Source organism: Ipomoea triloba, chromosome 7, assembly GCF_003576645.1.
Source record: "Ipomoea triloba cultivar NCNSP0323 chromosome 7, ASM357664v1".
In the NCBI taxonomy this organism is placed as follows: Eukaryota; Viridiplantae; Streptophyta; class Magnoliopsida; order Solanales; family Convolvulaceae; genus Ipomoea; species Ipomoea triloba.
This window is the reverse complement of record NC_044922.1, coordinates 455,126-469,852: the sequence shown is the minus strand read 5'-3', so window position 1 is coordinate 469,852 and position 14,727 is coordinate 455,126. Positions and strand designations below refer to the sequence as shown.

General features: G+C 36.9%; 2 protein-coding genes across 5 annotated transcripts; both read left to right on the top strand.

The window, feature by feature from the left end:
* Positions 1–3,333: 3,333 nt before the first annotated feature.
* LOC116025001 (histone deacetylase 8) lies at positions 3,334–6,458 on the top strand. Its single transcript, XM_031266048.1, has 3 exons — positions 3,334–3,675; positions 4,409–4,989; positions 5,766–6,458. The coding sequence occupies exons 1-3, from the start codon at positions 3,393–3,395 to the stop codon at positions 6,078–6,080; spliced, it is 1,179 nt and encodes a 392-aa protein (XP_031121908.1). The 5' UTR covers positions 3,334–3,392; the 3' UTR covers positions 6,081–6,458.
* A 681-nt stretch (positions 6,459–7,139) lies between these two features.
* On the top strand, positions 7,140–10,925 carry LOC116026039 (receptor-like kinase TMK3). 4 transcript variants are annotated; one of them, XM_031267482.1, is made up of 5 exons: positions 7,140–7,240; positions 7,351–8,359; positions 8,435–9,754; positions 10,049–10,662; positions 10,812–10,925. In XM_031267482.1, the coding sequence occupies exons 1-4, from the start codon at positions 7,220–7,222 to the stop codon at positions 10,555–10,557; spliced, it is 2,859 nt and encodes a 952-aa protein (XP_031123342.1). In that variant the 5' UTR covers positions 7,140–7,219; the 3' UTR covers positions 10,558–10,662; positions 10,812–10,925. The 4 variants fall into 4 exon arrangements, with proteins under 4 accessions (XP_031123342.1, XP_031123340.1, XP_031123341.1 ...); XM_031267480.1 differs by having other exon boundaries at positions 7,351–9,754; XM_031267484.1 differs by having other exon boundaries at positions 7,152–7,240; positions 7,882–9,754.
* The last annotated feature ends 3,802 nt before the right edge of the window (positions 10,926–14,727 follow it).

The following is a 14,727-nucleotide window of genomic DNA, read 5'->3' as shown; positions in this document are numbered from 1 at the left end:
TTTTTTTAAAAAAAAAAAAAAAAAAAAAAAAAAAAAACTTATCTCTCTGCAAAAGCCAATTATTTTTTTCCATATAAGAGAACATGAAAATATTAAATAGTGGATAACATTAAACAAGACAAAATGAATATATTGAAAAGCAATGACTAAGCCTATGAACCTTTTGAGCTGGTTCCACCTCCCACTGCATATATGAGCCCACTGTATCCAACCAAAACAAATATTTCTTTCTTTAAAAAATAAAATAGAGAGAAAAATTTTTGTCACAACTTACTAAATCCGCTAACCCAATGGGTAGCTCAAGTGACAAGTTAGTTCTCTTTGTAGGGAAGAATTTAGGAAGAACGAGTTTGATTTTCATAAGTGACGATTCCCCTGGGCCAGCTCCCATGCCTCCCGGAGCAATCGCGGGTGGACTCGGACCGTTAAACAGACAGAGAAAGACTCGGTGAATTAAAAAACAAAAAAAAAAGCTTATTAAATCTGCTAATTCGCACATTTATATTTATACATTATATGTTTAACACATCCCTTCATGTGCGCGGGTCCAATTACTTTTTAACCGACTCTAAGCAACACATGGACATTAGTCTCAAACCTAGTGGGGTAGCTCAAGTGGCAAGTGAGCTCTCTTTGTGGGGAGGAATTTCAGGAGAACTTGGGTTCAATTCCCTCAAGTGACGCCAGCTCTCATGCCTCTCGGAGTGACCGTGGGTGGACCCCAGACCGTTAAATGGCCGGGGAGAAAGACCCTCTCTTTTTATCGGGTAACGTGAATATTCAAATCTATATATATGCCCAACACAGCTAGATGCACAATAAAATATTTAGAGTCTTTCGAGCAAGATCAATCCCGACGCCTCTTAGTTCGATAATAAGCAAATCAGAAGACGGCACTTAAAATGAAATTCATCTTAGTTGAAAGTTGAAACGCATGTAATGCTACTCAACTATCCATAATACTTATCAAGCAGTTTTGGTCACATATCTGATTTCCTTACAAGTCTACTTATCAAGGAAATCCATTAGAACTATAGTGCGTACCAAATTCTCCCATCATTGCCTTTTAATGGCAAAAATTAATGTCAATTATATTTAGAATATAATAATTCCCACTTTTAAAATTTTGAAAATAATAATTATTTAAGTTCAGTGGAGTTGAGAGGTGGACAACAAATTAAACATTCAAAATTCTACAAATTAAAGTGTGTTCATTAGACCACACTCAAATTTTGATTAAAAGTGTGTTTATATGTGTGTTCTTTTCTTTTTTTCTTTTTTCTTTTTGGTTAACTTTTTTGACAATACAATATAAGTTATTGGCAAATGTGCAATTTGGTACTTTCCCCCATGACAAAGAAGGAAAGCATCTCTAACAATGGCCATGAAAAGGAGGAGATACAAAACTTTAATAAAGAAGCCATGATGACAAGTACTCTATATATAACTAAATAAAGAACTTGATAAGCTTTGTTTTGCTAACGATCGCAATGTATAAGATTCAAATCTTATCAAGAACCAGAAAGGAGAATAGGTCACCAACATTTTAGAGTCTATATATCAATAATTATGGCGCATTCCGTAATTTATCTCATGCACTACTAGTCTTTAGGGTATGAGGTGACAGATACTTATAATTAAAGTTGGAGTTCAAACTTTTAATTAATATAAGTTTTGTTTTTTTTCTTTGGTGATCAAAAAGTAAATATATATTGTGGCATGGTGCATGGTGTATATGTTTATGCTACATTAGCTATTTATTCCACTCCCTTTACCTTTCTAGCTATAGCTATTGTTTAAAATAAAGTTACACTTTTATCTCAATATAGATTTTGTTGATATTCACAAAGGCATCACATATCACTTATCAATACTTTATGACATATCTCAATGTATCTATATGATAGTTTCAATCATGATTTTGCAACACCGCCATATATGGATTGGACTGAAAATATATTTTAAATTGCCTTGCATCATGGACTTGATTATATTGGGCTTCATTGTTGGTTGGTTGTCTTTATGTTTTATTAGTGGGAAAAGCCCAGTGGGCTTCTTTTATATAGGCCCAATTATGTTGTGCAGTGACACTGACAAGTAGGGCTGTTAACGAACCGAACATAAACGAACGGAGGCTGTTCGTGTTCGTTTGTTAAGGATTTTGGGGTGTTCGTGTTCGTGTTCGTTTGTTAAGGTTTTTTAAAATCCTGTTCGTGTTCATTTGTTAAGTGTTTGTTAGTGTTCATTAACGTTCGTGAACACGTTCACAAACGTGTTCGTTAACGTTAACGAGCACGTTCACGAACGTGTTCGCAAACGTTAACAAAGACGTTCACAAACATTTTCATTTACGTTCATGAACACGTTCGTGAACATTTAATAACCAAACACCTGCACATGTTCATGAACACAATTTGTTCGTGAACAATAAATAATCTACGTTCATGAACAATTTATATGTTTGTAAACATGTTTGCGAACATTATTAAACGAGCTTGTTCGCGAACATTACTAAACGAACACAAACGAGCTTGTTCACGAACACTACTAAACGAACACAAATAAGCTTGTTCGCGAACACTTAGCAAACGAGCTTACCACTGTTCAGACTTTGTTCGTTTATTAACCGAGCTCTAAATTTTGTTTGTTAATGTTCGTTTACCTTAACAAACGAACATAAACGAACGCTTACCGAGCTCAAACACGAGTAGTTTGTCGAAAGGTCTGTTCACTAACACCCCTACTGACAAGCTGGTCAACCACTACTTGGGCAATTTATATCGTGGACGAGGATCACCGTGTTTAATATACAAAATTTAGCTTCATAAAGTACATAATTTATGTTCATAATGCAAAGAATTATATAGTTGAGGACATATAAACACTTAATATAATACACAGAATTCATGTTCATAATGCATAGAATTCATATTCACGATGCACAGAATTCATATTCATTACATCGTGTTTATGTGTACATGTATTATGAACATGAATTTTATGCATTATAAATATGAATTCTATACTTTATGAAATCAAATTATGTGTATTGGACTAAATTCCACAGTTACAAATCTGGTTGGAGAATGCAACGATTATGGTCACCTTCCAAAAAGGCAACCAAAAGGTCACCTTACGCTAGAGATGGCGACTGACGACGGTTCGCTGGATTCTGCTGCGAGAATTTTATTGTCTTAATCTAACATGTCAAAGAATTTAATTCACCATTTTAAAAAGTTTAAATATCTAATTGATTTGGTGTAAAATTGAGAGTTCTAATTTACTTTTTATATGTGAGATTCCAAGTGGTATATACTGAGTATCTAACGGGAAGAGAAGTGAAGTCAACAGCAGAACTGAAATTGGTACTCACTTCACTTGGATACTCTCCCATGGCTTCAGCTAAAGCTACGCCTTCTTCTCCGGCGCCGGCGGCCGGAGATCTCATCCACGTATTCTGGCATGAGGGCATGCTGAGCCACGACGCCGGCAAAGGCATGTTTGACACGGGGATTGACCCGGGGTTTCTGGATGTGCTGGAGAATCACCCGGAGAATGCGGACAGAGTGAGGAATATGGTCTCCATCCTCAAAAGAGGCCCAATTTCTCCCTTCATTTCTTGGCACCATGGCAGACCTGCTCTCCTCTCCGAATTGCTCTCTTTCCACACTCAAGGTACCATTTTTCTCCTTAATTTTGTCTTATTTTCCTTTTCAATCTTCTTGACCTAAATTACAAGTGTGAGTCTCCTGTGAAACTCAATTTCAGGTCGGGTAAAATGTACCGAGTAATATTTACTTTGAAAAATGTAATATTAATAATAAATTGTGCTCGAAAAGTGTAATACTAATAAAAATGTAATATTTATGGTTGAACAGAAGATACCTATCAAAATAGGTGTAATACTGTAATAGGAATCATGATAGATTGATTTATTGTTACTTATTACTTAGTAGATATTAGAGAAAAAGTATAATACTCCATCTGTCTCATTTTACCTGTCCTATTTACTATTCAGTGGTCAAATCAACTCTTCCTTCTTTGCTTATTTTCTTTAGTAATTTTTTATTATTTTTAAATTTAACTTTTTTGTGTTTAATAGTACTTTTAATGTAGTTTCTAAATATATAAATTTTATATATTAATGTTAAACTTAATAATATGAAAAATTGGATTAAAAATTACTTCAGTCAAGCCTCGTTAAACGAAACAGACAACCATTTTGGGACGGAGGTAGTACTTATTACCGAGTATTTTTTATGAAAAATGTAATATTAGGGATGAAAGTGTTAAAATTGTGAAAAAAAGTGTAATACTTGTAAAGAGATTTTGGCAAATTAAAAAGGTTTCATGTGAATCTATCTGCCAACTAATCAACTGAGAATTGACATTTTTCACCATTTGTCAGAGTATGTAAATGAGCTGATTGAAGCAGACAGAAGTGGCGGGAAAGAGATCTGTTCAGGGACATTCTTAAATCCAGGTTCATGGGATGCTGCACTTCTGGCGGCTGGCACAACATTATCAGCAATGAAACACATTCTTGATGGAAACGGGAGCATTGCCTACGCGTTGGTCAGGCCACCTGGCCATCACGCCCAGCCTGCTCGAGCTGATGGCTATTGCTTCCTCAACAATGCTGGCCTTGCTTTGCAACTAGCTCTGGATTCTGGACATGAAAGGGTCGCGGTTATTGACATTGATGTCCATTACGGGAATGGCACTGCAGAAGGGTTTTATCGCTCTGACAGAGTTCTTACCATCTCCCTGCACATGAACCATGGTTCTTGGGGCCCCTCGCATCCTCAGGATGGAACTGTGGATGAGCTTGGCGAAGGTAAAGGATTCGGGTATAATTTGAATGTCCCTTTGCCCAATGGAACAGGAGATAGAGGCTACGGTTATGCCATGACACATATAGTCGTCCCTGCAGTTCAGAAGTTTGAGCCCGATATGATCGTTTTTGTTGTTGGCCTGGATTCAAGTGCAGTAAGTTCCCTCGGCATTCCACTTTTTGTGACGAGTTTTATGTTTCTATCTGTCTTAAATCTTAATATGTGCAGATTAACTGCTCTTTGGAAAACATTAAGTCTGAGAGTTTTTAGTAGGTATAATTTGATATCGTCAGACACAAAAGCTAGCTTATAATTGTTGGTTTGATCCATATTGGTCTAGATCCTCATCAGTAGTAGCTAATGTAGGATGGATCAATAACAGCTTTGATAAATACTGATAACTCTCGGATAGATCAGAGTATTAGAACAGAAAGATCCATTAGATAATATCTAGCGTGATTGGGAGTTGCAAACTAGCTGACTAGCTATTCGTAGTCTATGCTAGTGATTTAGAGGGGTACAAGAATATTGTTGGGAGGAGGCCGATGAAGGGTCAAGTCCAGCACCAGGTGGCTAGAGGATTGTTGGGTGGAGGCCTGAAGGCCAAGTCCAATTCCCTGCCTCTCGAAAATGTGGCTATATAAGGAAATAAAGTCGCGCCTTTGCTACTAGCTATAGCTTTTGGTGTAGTGGTAAGCGCTTGATCCTAACAAATTTGCTAAGTTTTTTGGATACCCCCTTGGACGGAATAAGGTCTATCTTGATTGTTGATTGTGTTGGAGTGACTTGGTTGTCGAGAAAAATATGTAGGATACAATGAATGCATCTTGTTTATTTGAGAAATGAGAATCACTATTCACATCTACATATGGATATCCTATCTCTATAAAATGGAAAGGCCATCAGCCTAAAAGCTATGGTTTGTTTCAGTTTGATCCCAATGGAAGGCAGTGCTTGACCATGGAGGGTTACAGGGAGTTAGGGCGGGCTGTTCGCGCCATAGCTGACGAATATAGCAATGGGAAACTCTTGATTGTGCAAGAAGGTGGATATCACATCACATATTCAGCTTACTGTCTGCACGCCACTCTTGAAGGCGTGTTGAATGTATCTGCAGAACCTCTGTTACCTGACCCTATTGCGCATTATCCCGAGGATGAATGGTTCTCCATCAAAGATATCGAGGCAATCAGGAAATACCTGAATGGCACGGCGCCATTCTTGAAAGATGATGCTTGGTTATGAAGCTCTTGAAGAAGACATGGCAGTGGTGTAGAAATCTGTTATGTAAATCCTACTTTGAGATGCATTCAGCATTCTCCTTCCTGAAATCTGTAAGTTTTTTCATTTTTTTTGGATGAAGAGTGAAACTTGCTGCCACTATTCGAAGGTGTGCACCGGGTAAATCCTCGCCTTCTGACCCTGGCCGGCAAAGAATCAAAGAATCACTATGAGGTAAATTGGTTTAGGTTGCTTATAGTTGATCGGCCCAAGCCAATAAAGCCAATAGGCCACTTTCGCTGAACTTAGTAACATTGTGGTGGTTATTAAGTGAACAGTTTTGTAACAACAGTTTCAGGGATAAAATGGTAAATCTTAGCCAGGCATTCTTTTCAGTTTTCACATTGATCCTCACATATCAGTTATGCTGGGACTCACAATTAAAGTTAAATCTCTTTTGGTGACGATCAGTGTCACCGGCAACTAATTTCGTCCCCAATGTTTAGTGACGAATCATTTTGTCGCAAATCTCTGCAATCCTGCAGGAAATGTTTGCTGGTTTTATGGTAAATATTTTTATAAGGTTGAGTTTTGTTTAAAATCGAGAACTAAATTTGGAACAATTCAGAGTTGATAATCAAAAGTGAAAACGTCACAAGTATTGAGTGATCAAAATTAAAATATTCTCATAAACATAATAAGCACGAAGAGAAAGAAATTTTTGAATAAAAAATAAGTAATGTAATTTAAACGACAACAAATATTATATTGACCGATGTGGTTAAATCAAGTGCTAAAATATTTTATATTTATTAATTGTTGGTGAATTATATTAAGATAAAATTGTATCATTTTGTATTGAATGGTGGACCAAAGATGAAATTCCAATTGGCTATTACCAACATTTTTAAAGGAAAAAGCTTTAAAATTGTAAGGGGTAAAAAGATGAAAAATGTTAAGAGTACAAGTGAAACAAAGAGAAAAACAGAAAGAAACAGTAAATGCAAAAGAAAACAGAAGAGAGAAATAAAAGGGCAGCAAGACAAGGGTGGGGAGCTTGATCCACATGCAGAAAGAAGAAGATTGGAAACCCTAAGAAGGCAAAGTTCTGACCCAAATCTCTCCTTCCGGGCCCCACTTCCCTAAAAGCAGCTACATTTGGCATGAATCCTCTGCCATTTGAGGTTGGTTCTCTAGATCAAAGTGTCTGTTTTTGTTTCCATATGGTTTAGATTCATTTTGCCAAAAAATGGTATTTTTTTGTGCATGACTATGGATGCTGATCACATCACAGAGGAGTGGTGTTTATATGTGCATGATTATGGTTGTTGATCAAAGAGGAGTCTTGTATGTGTATGTATGCATATATTCTGTGATTCTTGCAGTCGTGGCGAATGTGGTTTGTGGTGCAAATGATCTGAAGATTCTGAAGGAATTCAGAGATGGATTAGACAATCCCGAGCTCCTGAAATGGCCTTCTGGTGATGATGAACCTTGTGGCACTCCTGTATGGCCTCATATCGTCTGCTCTAATGGCAGAGTCACACAGATTCAGGTTCAGAGTTTGGGGTTAAGTGGCCCGTTGCCTCAAGAGATTAATAAGCTAGATACACTGGAAAGTCTAGGGCTTCAGAAGAATCATTTATATGGGAAATTGCCAACTTTAAGTGGGTTGAGTAATTTGCAGTCTGTGTTCTTGGATGGGAATCAGTTTGATTTGATCCCCGCGAATTTCTTCCATGGGCTTACTAGTATTCGTTTTTTGGCTATGGATGATAACCCGTTGAATAAGACTAATGGATGGTCTATTCCTTCTGACCTGCAGAAATCTTCTCAGTTGACGAATTTTTCATGCTCCAACTGCAACATAGTAGGACCATTGCCGGGGTATTTTGGGGAGCTTCCATCCCTCACTGCATTGAAACTGTCTGACAATCGGCTTAGTGGTACGATACATAACAATTTTCGCAACTCAATGTTGCAGATTTTGTGGTTGAATAACCAGGATGGTGGCGGGATGACTGGTCCAATTGATGTCATAGGATCCATGGTTGGCCTTGTATCGTTGTGGCTTCATGGGAACAGATTTAGCGGACCAATCCCTAGTAAGATCGGGAATTTGACTTCTTTAAAGGATCTCAGCTTGAACGAGAATCAACTTGTTGGTCTGATTCCCCAAGGTTTGGCTTATCTGAATCTGCAGTCTTTGAAGCTGGACAGTAATATGCTGATGGGTCCAATTCCAAGGTTTAGAGCTGCTAAAGTCACTTACTCTTCAAATTCTTTCTGTCAACAGGAACCCGGTGAGCCTTGTGCTCCTCAAGTTAACTCTCTATTGAACTTTCTTCATTATTTGAACTATCCGCCTCGTCTTGCAGCTGAATGGATTGGCAACGATCCTTGCAATGGGCGATGGTGGGGGATCACCTGTAATCCAACCGGTAAGGTTTCCATTATTAATCTGCCAAAGCTTAATCTCGATGGTACCTTGAGTCCTTCACTTGCATCCTTGAATTCGCTCGTTGAAATTCACTTGCCTGGGAATCATTTGCACGGTAGAGTGCCAAACAGATTAACCTCTTTGAGATCTTTGAGATTGTTAGACATTAGTTGGAATCGCTTCGATCCACCACTACCGAACTTTAACAAAGGGGTGAAAGTTGTTACTAATGGCAATCCCGGTCTAGCTGCTAATGGAACTGTCTCGAGTCCTCCAAGTCCTGATTCTGATTTACAAAATCCCGAGCTTCCAAGGGATGGTTCCTCACCAGATTACGATCAGCTACCGTTCTTACAAAGTCCAGCGCCTTCCCCAGTGAACACCTCGGGTTCTACTACAAGGTCTACAGTTGGCATTACTGTGGCTGCTACTATAGCTACCACAATTCTTGTTTACCTAAGTGTCACTTTTATTTGCTACATTTGTAAGAGGAAAAAATCGAACGACATATATGGGGAAACTGAGTTCTATCCCAAAGAGGGCAAAGACCAACCCAAACATGAGATTAAGATTACAATCACTGATGAGTCCACTATCGAGCCACTGGGAAGTCATGGTATTGGTAAAAGTAGTAAGGGGAGTGAAATCAGTGAGTATAGTTATGTGACTGAGGCTGCACATTTAATCATCCCTCTTCAGATCCTTCGCACTGTGACTAACAATTTTTCCCCGGATAACGAGGTTGGTCGAGGAGGTTTTGGAGTCGTTTACAAAGGAGCACTCGAGGATGGCACTCAGCTTGCAGTGAAGAGAATGGAAGCTAGGATTATTAGTCATAAAGTACTAGATGAGTTTAAGGCAGAGATTGCTGTTCTTTCTAAGGTTCGCCATCGCCACCTCGTGTCACTTTTGGGCTACTCAGTCGAGGGAGACGAGAGGCTTCTGGTGTACGAATACTTGCCACAAGGGGCTTTAAGCAAGCATCTTTTTCACTGGAGGAAACTCGGGTTGAAGCCTCTGTCGTGGTCAACGAGGTTGAGCATTGCTTTAGACGTTGCTAGAGCGATGGAGTACCTTCATAGTCTCACGCACCAGAGCTTCATCCACCGCGATCTCAAATCATCCAATATTCTTCTCGGGAATGATTTTAGAGCTAAAGTTTCCGATTTTGGCTTGGTCAAACTTGCTCCTGACAGAGAGATGTCTGTTGCAACTACGCTTGCTGGAACATTTGGATACCTCGCCCCCGAATATGCAGGTAATTAAGAACTCTTTTCAACCGGTTGAGTTAACGCTAATCTGTTTTATCTTTCCAATTTGCTGAACTTAGCTATTACATATAGATTGGACAGTTAAAATTAAGATGATATCCCAGTTCATTTTCAGCCTACCAACATCATGACATTTTCTTTTCGTCTTTCCATCTATTCGTGTTTGAGGCATTATGTGCATATAGTAGTTGGTTTCTTTGTTTCTCGAGCTTAATAAGTTAATAGGTGTGCTGCAATCGCAATGGACAGAATTAATTTTTTTCCCGGTCTGAAAATCTCAGTGACAGGGAAAATTACAACCAAAGTGGATGTTTTCAGCTTTGGGGTGGTTTTGATGGAACTTCTGACAGGCTTAACGACGCTTGATGAACACCGTCCAGAAGAGAGCCGATATTTGGTGGAGTGGTTTTGGCTAATGAAATCGAACAAAGAGAAGCTGATTGCTGCGATCGATCCAGCTCTGAATGCGAAAGAAGATATCCATAACAGCATTTGCATCATCGCGGAATTGGCTGGGCATTGCACTGCAAGGGAGCCTAATCGTCGGCCTGAAATGGGGCATGCTGTCAACGTGCTAGCCCAACTCATTGAGACGTGGAAGCCTGAAGAACGCGAGGAGGATTCTTCTGCAGCTAACGATTTCTCTCTGCCCTTATCTGAAATGCTGAAGAACTGGCAGAATGAACGAACCGGGGACTTCAGTTACATTAGTCAGGACAGCAAAGAAAGCATTATTTCTCCAGAGCCAGCAGATTTTCCAGATTCATTTAGCTCTTCTGATGCTCAATGACTCGCAAATAGCGTTGCATAAAATTGCCCATTCGCTTCACGCTACTAGTTTCCCTGCATTGCCAAAAGTCGTTTGCTTTTTAACCCGAACCAACAAGCACTCCAGGTATGTAACGTAACTCAATTATGAATTTATGATTACATAAGTAGAGAGAATTCAAGCAAAATTGTTCAATTCTTGACATCACCAAACTATCATTATATAAACTCATCAGACCAAACATCTGATGAAATCTTCCTTTGTTTCATTCATAGGTTTATGCTTGCTTCTCAGAACAGTTTTTGTCAAAGTGCTGTACACATAACACATAAAATACTGTTGCTTTCTGCAGTTTATACACCACAAATCTGAACGGCTGCAAAGCTAGCTGATATATATTTATATATGCTGACATCTATTTTTTTGGGTTTTTTCTTTGTGAACATTTCTTGCTTATTTTTGTGTGTAAAGTTTTGCTATGTCCTAGGAATTTTGAATTTGCAGTATATATATTTATATAGCAAATTTTACTTTATTCATTTTCTTTTTAATGTATGCAAGACAATCAAGGAGTGGTGTGTGAAGTTGATCTAGAGATTGGCTTCTGATTTTTGTAACAGGAAAAGGAAGAATACATTCTTTTGTGGAAATTTCTTTCTTTTGTTTTTAATGACAAATTTGTGGGGATTCGGTAATTTTAGTCCCATAGTTATACTCGTAGTTTAGAACAACTTTGAAGTTATTAGGTGTGTAAAATTAGTTCTTTAGTTTTTGCCCAAGTGATGTTTTTAGTCTTATTTGACCGAAATTGTTCTGAAACAGGTATGAACACTGATTTGGTATGCTTTTTAGACATTTATTTGTATAGTCTTCTTCCTCCTACAAAATGCTCTGGCCGACCTACTCCATTCGTGTATTTTTAGACCTAAATGAAGCGGATCAGTCAAAGCATTTTGGAAGAAAGAAAAAATTATGCAAATAACTGAAAAGATCTTGCTAGATAGGGTTCATGCCTTTTAAATTTTTCGTTAATAAATTAACAATTTCTATTAGGCGGAACTAAAAATGGTATTTGAGCAAAAATTCAGAAATTAATTTTACACTTTTAATAACTTAGACGAGTATAACTTAAGATTGAAAATGCCATTTTTTTGTTTTTTATTTCTTTCAACTTTTTGACTAACATTAATAATTGAGAATTAATAATTAAGATAAGCCCATGTGGGGTTTAAGATAGTGAATGCTATAACATAAGCTGGCAGGAAAATTTCAGATCCACCATGTTGTATGAAGATCCCACCCAATCTGGGACACTCTAAGTATGTAACATAGCATGTGTACTTGGTATATTTATTGAATATGCTTCTTCAAATGTTTAAAGAAATCTTCAAAGTACAACCATACATTTATAATAGCAAATGAGAAAAGATTGGAAGGGAAGGTCTCATATTGATTAACTTTTACTCATAATAAGTTAGCTTCATTCTGCCATGTATATCTTAAGGTGTAGTAAAGGCTTGAGAGACAACACTGCAAATTGTCAACTAAGGGTGTGTTTGGAAGCTCGGGAATAATTTATGAAAATCATTTTCTAGGTTTCCAGTGTTTGACAAGGTGGAAAACTTAAAGTCAAATGGAAAATAATGTCTTGGTCAATGAAAAATACATCAAATGTTTAGGAAAATGACTTTCCTTTTTAGGAGAAGTCATTTTCCTAAGTGCTTCTACCAAGTTCTCTGTCCTCTCTTACGCTGTGCTTCTACCAAGTTCTCTGTCCTCTCTTACGCTTGTTTTCTTCTCGCCTTTTTTTCGAAAATCAGTCGGTCAGACGTATAGTTTTAAGGAGGCGGGATGATGCATCCTACATTAGTTAATGCCTGAGTTCGACGGTGATATCAGGAGGGCGTGGCATTGGATTTGTTTATTGATCAATAATTTTGTTTATATTTTATCACTTAAAATAATTTAGAATTAATTTCTGCCATCGAGAGTCTCACTTGATGAGTAATAAGTAACTATTACAATAAGTATTATTTGATTTGGGCGACCTCCTTGTACATAAAATTCTTATATCTTGCTTTACACAGCCTCAACAAAGTCAGAAAAAAGCCCCGATAACATATCTAGACTTTCGGGTTTAGACCACTGCAAATACATTAAATTCGACTTATCTAACTATTAAGATTATTACCAACCTATAACACATGTATGTGAAATAAATACCATAAGGTTCACATCCAATAATGTTGATGTATCATGGATCATGACAACCAAACATAATGCATGTTATGATCCATCATAGCTAGACCTCCAAGATGCCAGTCATGTCACCTCCAGTAACATATACAAAGATTCCAAGAGCAAAGCTTCAAGGATAAAGCCCAATTTGGAGGCTTTCTTTACAATTATTATAGCTAGCTAATCAACCAAAATGGACAACCATTACTTTTTAAAAACTTGCAATCTCATTTTAACAGAACACAATTTGTCTCTTTGGGAATTGGGAACATTTTATAAACCTGGTACAGAAATGGAAAAGATTAGCATATATTTGTTCCTGTATAAAGATAACATGCACAAATTTATTAAGAATATGACAAATGAGAAAGACTCTCTTTAGTTTCTTGAACAACTACTCAATCATGGGAGGTTGTTTTCATGTTTTTGTGTGATGTGTTTTCGCTAAGTGTAATATATATGTACTCGGAATGTTTTTATAGAAAGATTTTGATGTTACATATGTTGATATTGTCATGCTAGAAAAAATGTCATATATCTACTTCTTTTTAACCATTTGATATAATAAAATATATATATAATTAGGTGATCCTAGCTTTGCTAGAGTGGCTAGACTAATTATAAGTCCACACACAAGATTTTGCTTCTAGAGTCACGGTAGAGGTAAATCACGAATGCCGCAATCCGTCCACCAATCAGACCTTAGTTTTCATCATGCGCGCACAAGGAATCCAATCTATACCTTCCATCATCATAGGCCTTTATTTGTTAAAGGAGGCATTGAAGAAAAATTCTATACACACATATAGAGGAAAAGATTTCGAGGTCTCTGCTGTCATGTAAAAACAAGAAATAAAATGGGTAGTTTTATAAGAATTTTTTTTTTTTGTAAGTCCTTGGTATTATCAAAACACATCCACTCTTCCTATTTTTTAAATGAGGTATCGAAATACATGACAATGTTGCGTTGAATAAAAATTTCTATAGGCATATAAGAAAAGACTTTGATATCTTTTACTCGTATTGTCATGTTTAAAATGATAATGATAATGATAATGATAGGCTGTCATTCTGCAAATTTAGCATTGGCAATGTGACATGGCAAGAGAGAGAAATATTGATGTGTATTGACAAGGGAGAGAGAATTGGCTAAATTAGCAATAGGAGAGAGAATTTGCTAATTTGTCATGATGCACCTTTTGTGCTGCCAACTCACCTTTTGTTTCCTTTTTTATTTTGATTATTTCTGTTAATATTATTTTAGTATTATGTTTATAATACAATAGAAAAGTGAGACCCATTTTTGAGAGTGAGAGATATTTGCAGGGATATAGAATAAAAAATGTATAATTTGCAAATTTGATGATGTGGAAGTAGGACCCATTTTAGAAAATGTGAGGGATTTGCAGGAATAATGATAATAATAGGACTAATTTTGGAAGAAATTACTATTTTCTCTTCCTTTTTTAACCACTAGATGTAAAAAAAAAAAAAAAATTCTTGTTCTCACAAAGCATATGGTATTCCCACCAGAGTATGTGATTATATATGTGAGATTAGCCAGCTAATTCTTACTCCATAAACCCTTGCACAAAACTCTTTAATATGATGTTATACATCTAAAAGTAAATTTCTCAAATTTAATTTATAGTTACATTAATGGTTGGATTATTAACTGTCATTTATTTTAGAAAAGAGGCATTAATTTGAAGTGTGAGCTTTTCATTTTATATATATATATATATATATATATATATATATATATATATATATATATATATATATATTATGGAGAAGAATATAATTTAGAATGGTTCGTTGTTGTAGGTGTTAGTAAGGTGATGGGGCCATGAAGACAAGTGAGCAGAGAATTCAACTGGAAATGTGTGTCGTTTAGCGGAATATTCATGTGCGCATTATAGCCGCCGACGCACTAATGAGAATCGGACCAAC

Excerpts from the sequence above, each read along its gene's own strand:
- LOC116025001 (XM_031266048.1), top strand. The coding sequence starts at position 3,393 with ATGGCTTCAGCTAAAGCTACGCCTTCTTCTCCGGCGCCGGCGGCCGGA. Across the intron at positions 3,676-4,408 it reads GCTCTCTTTCCACACTCAAG|AGTATGTAAATGAGCTGATT; the intron begins GTACCATTTTTC and ends ACCATTTGTCAG. Across the intron at positions 4,990-5,765 it reads TTGGCCTGGATTCAAGTGCA|TTTGATCCCAATGGAAGGCA; the intron begins GTAAGTTCCCTC and ends GGTTTGTTTCAG.
- LOC116026039 (XM_031267480.1), top strand. The coding sequence starts at position 7,220 with ATGAATCCTCTGCCATTTGAG. Across the intron at positions 7,241-7,350 it reads TGAATCCTCTGCCATTTGAG|AGGAGTGGTGTTTATATGTG; the intron begins GTTGGTTCTCTA and ends ATCACATCACAG. Across the intron at positions 9,755-10,048 it reads CCTCGCCCCCGAATATGCAG|TGACAGGGAAAATTACAACC; the intron begins GTAATTAAGAAC and ends TGAAAATCTCAG.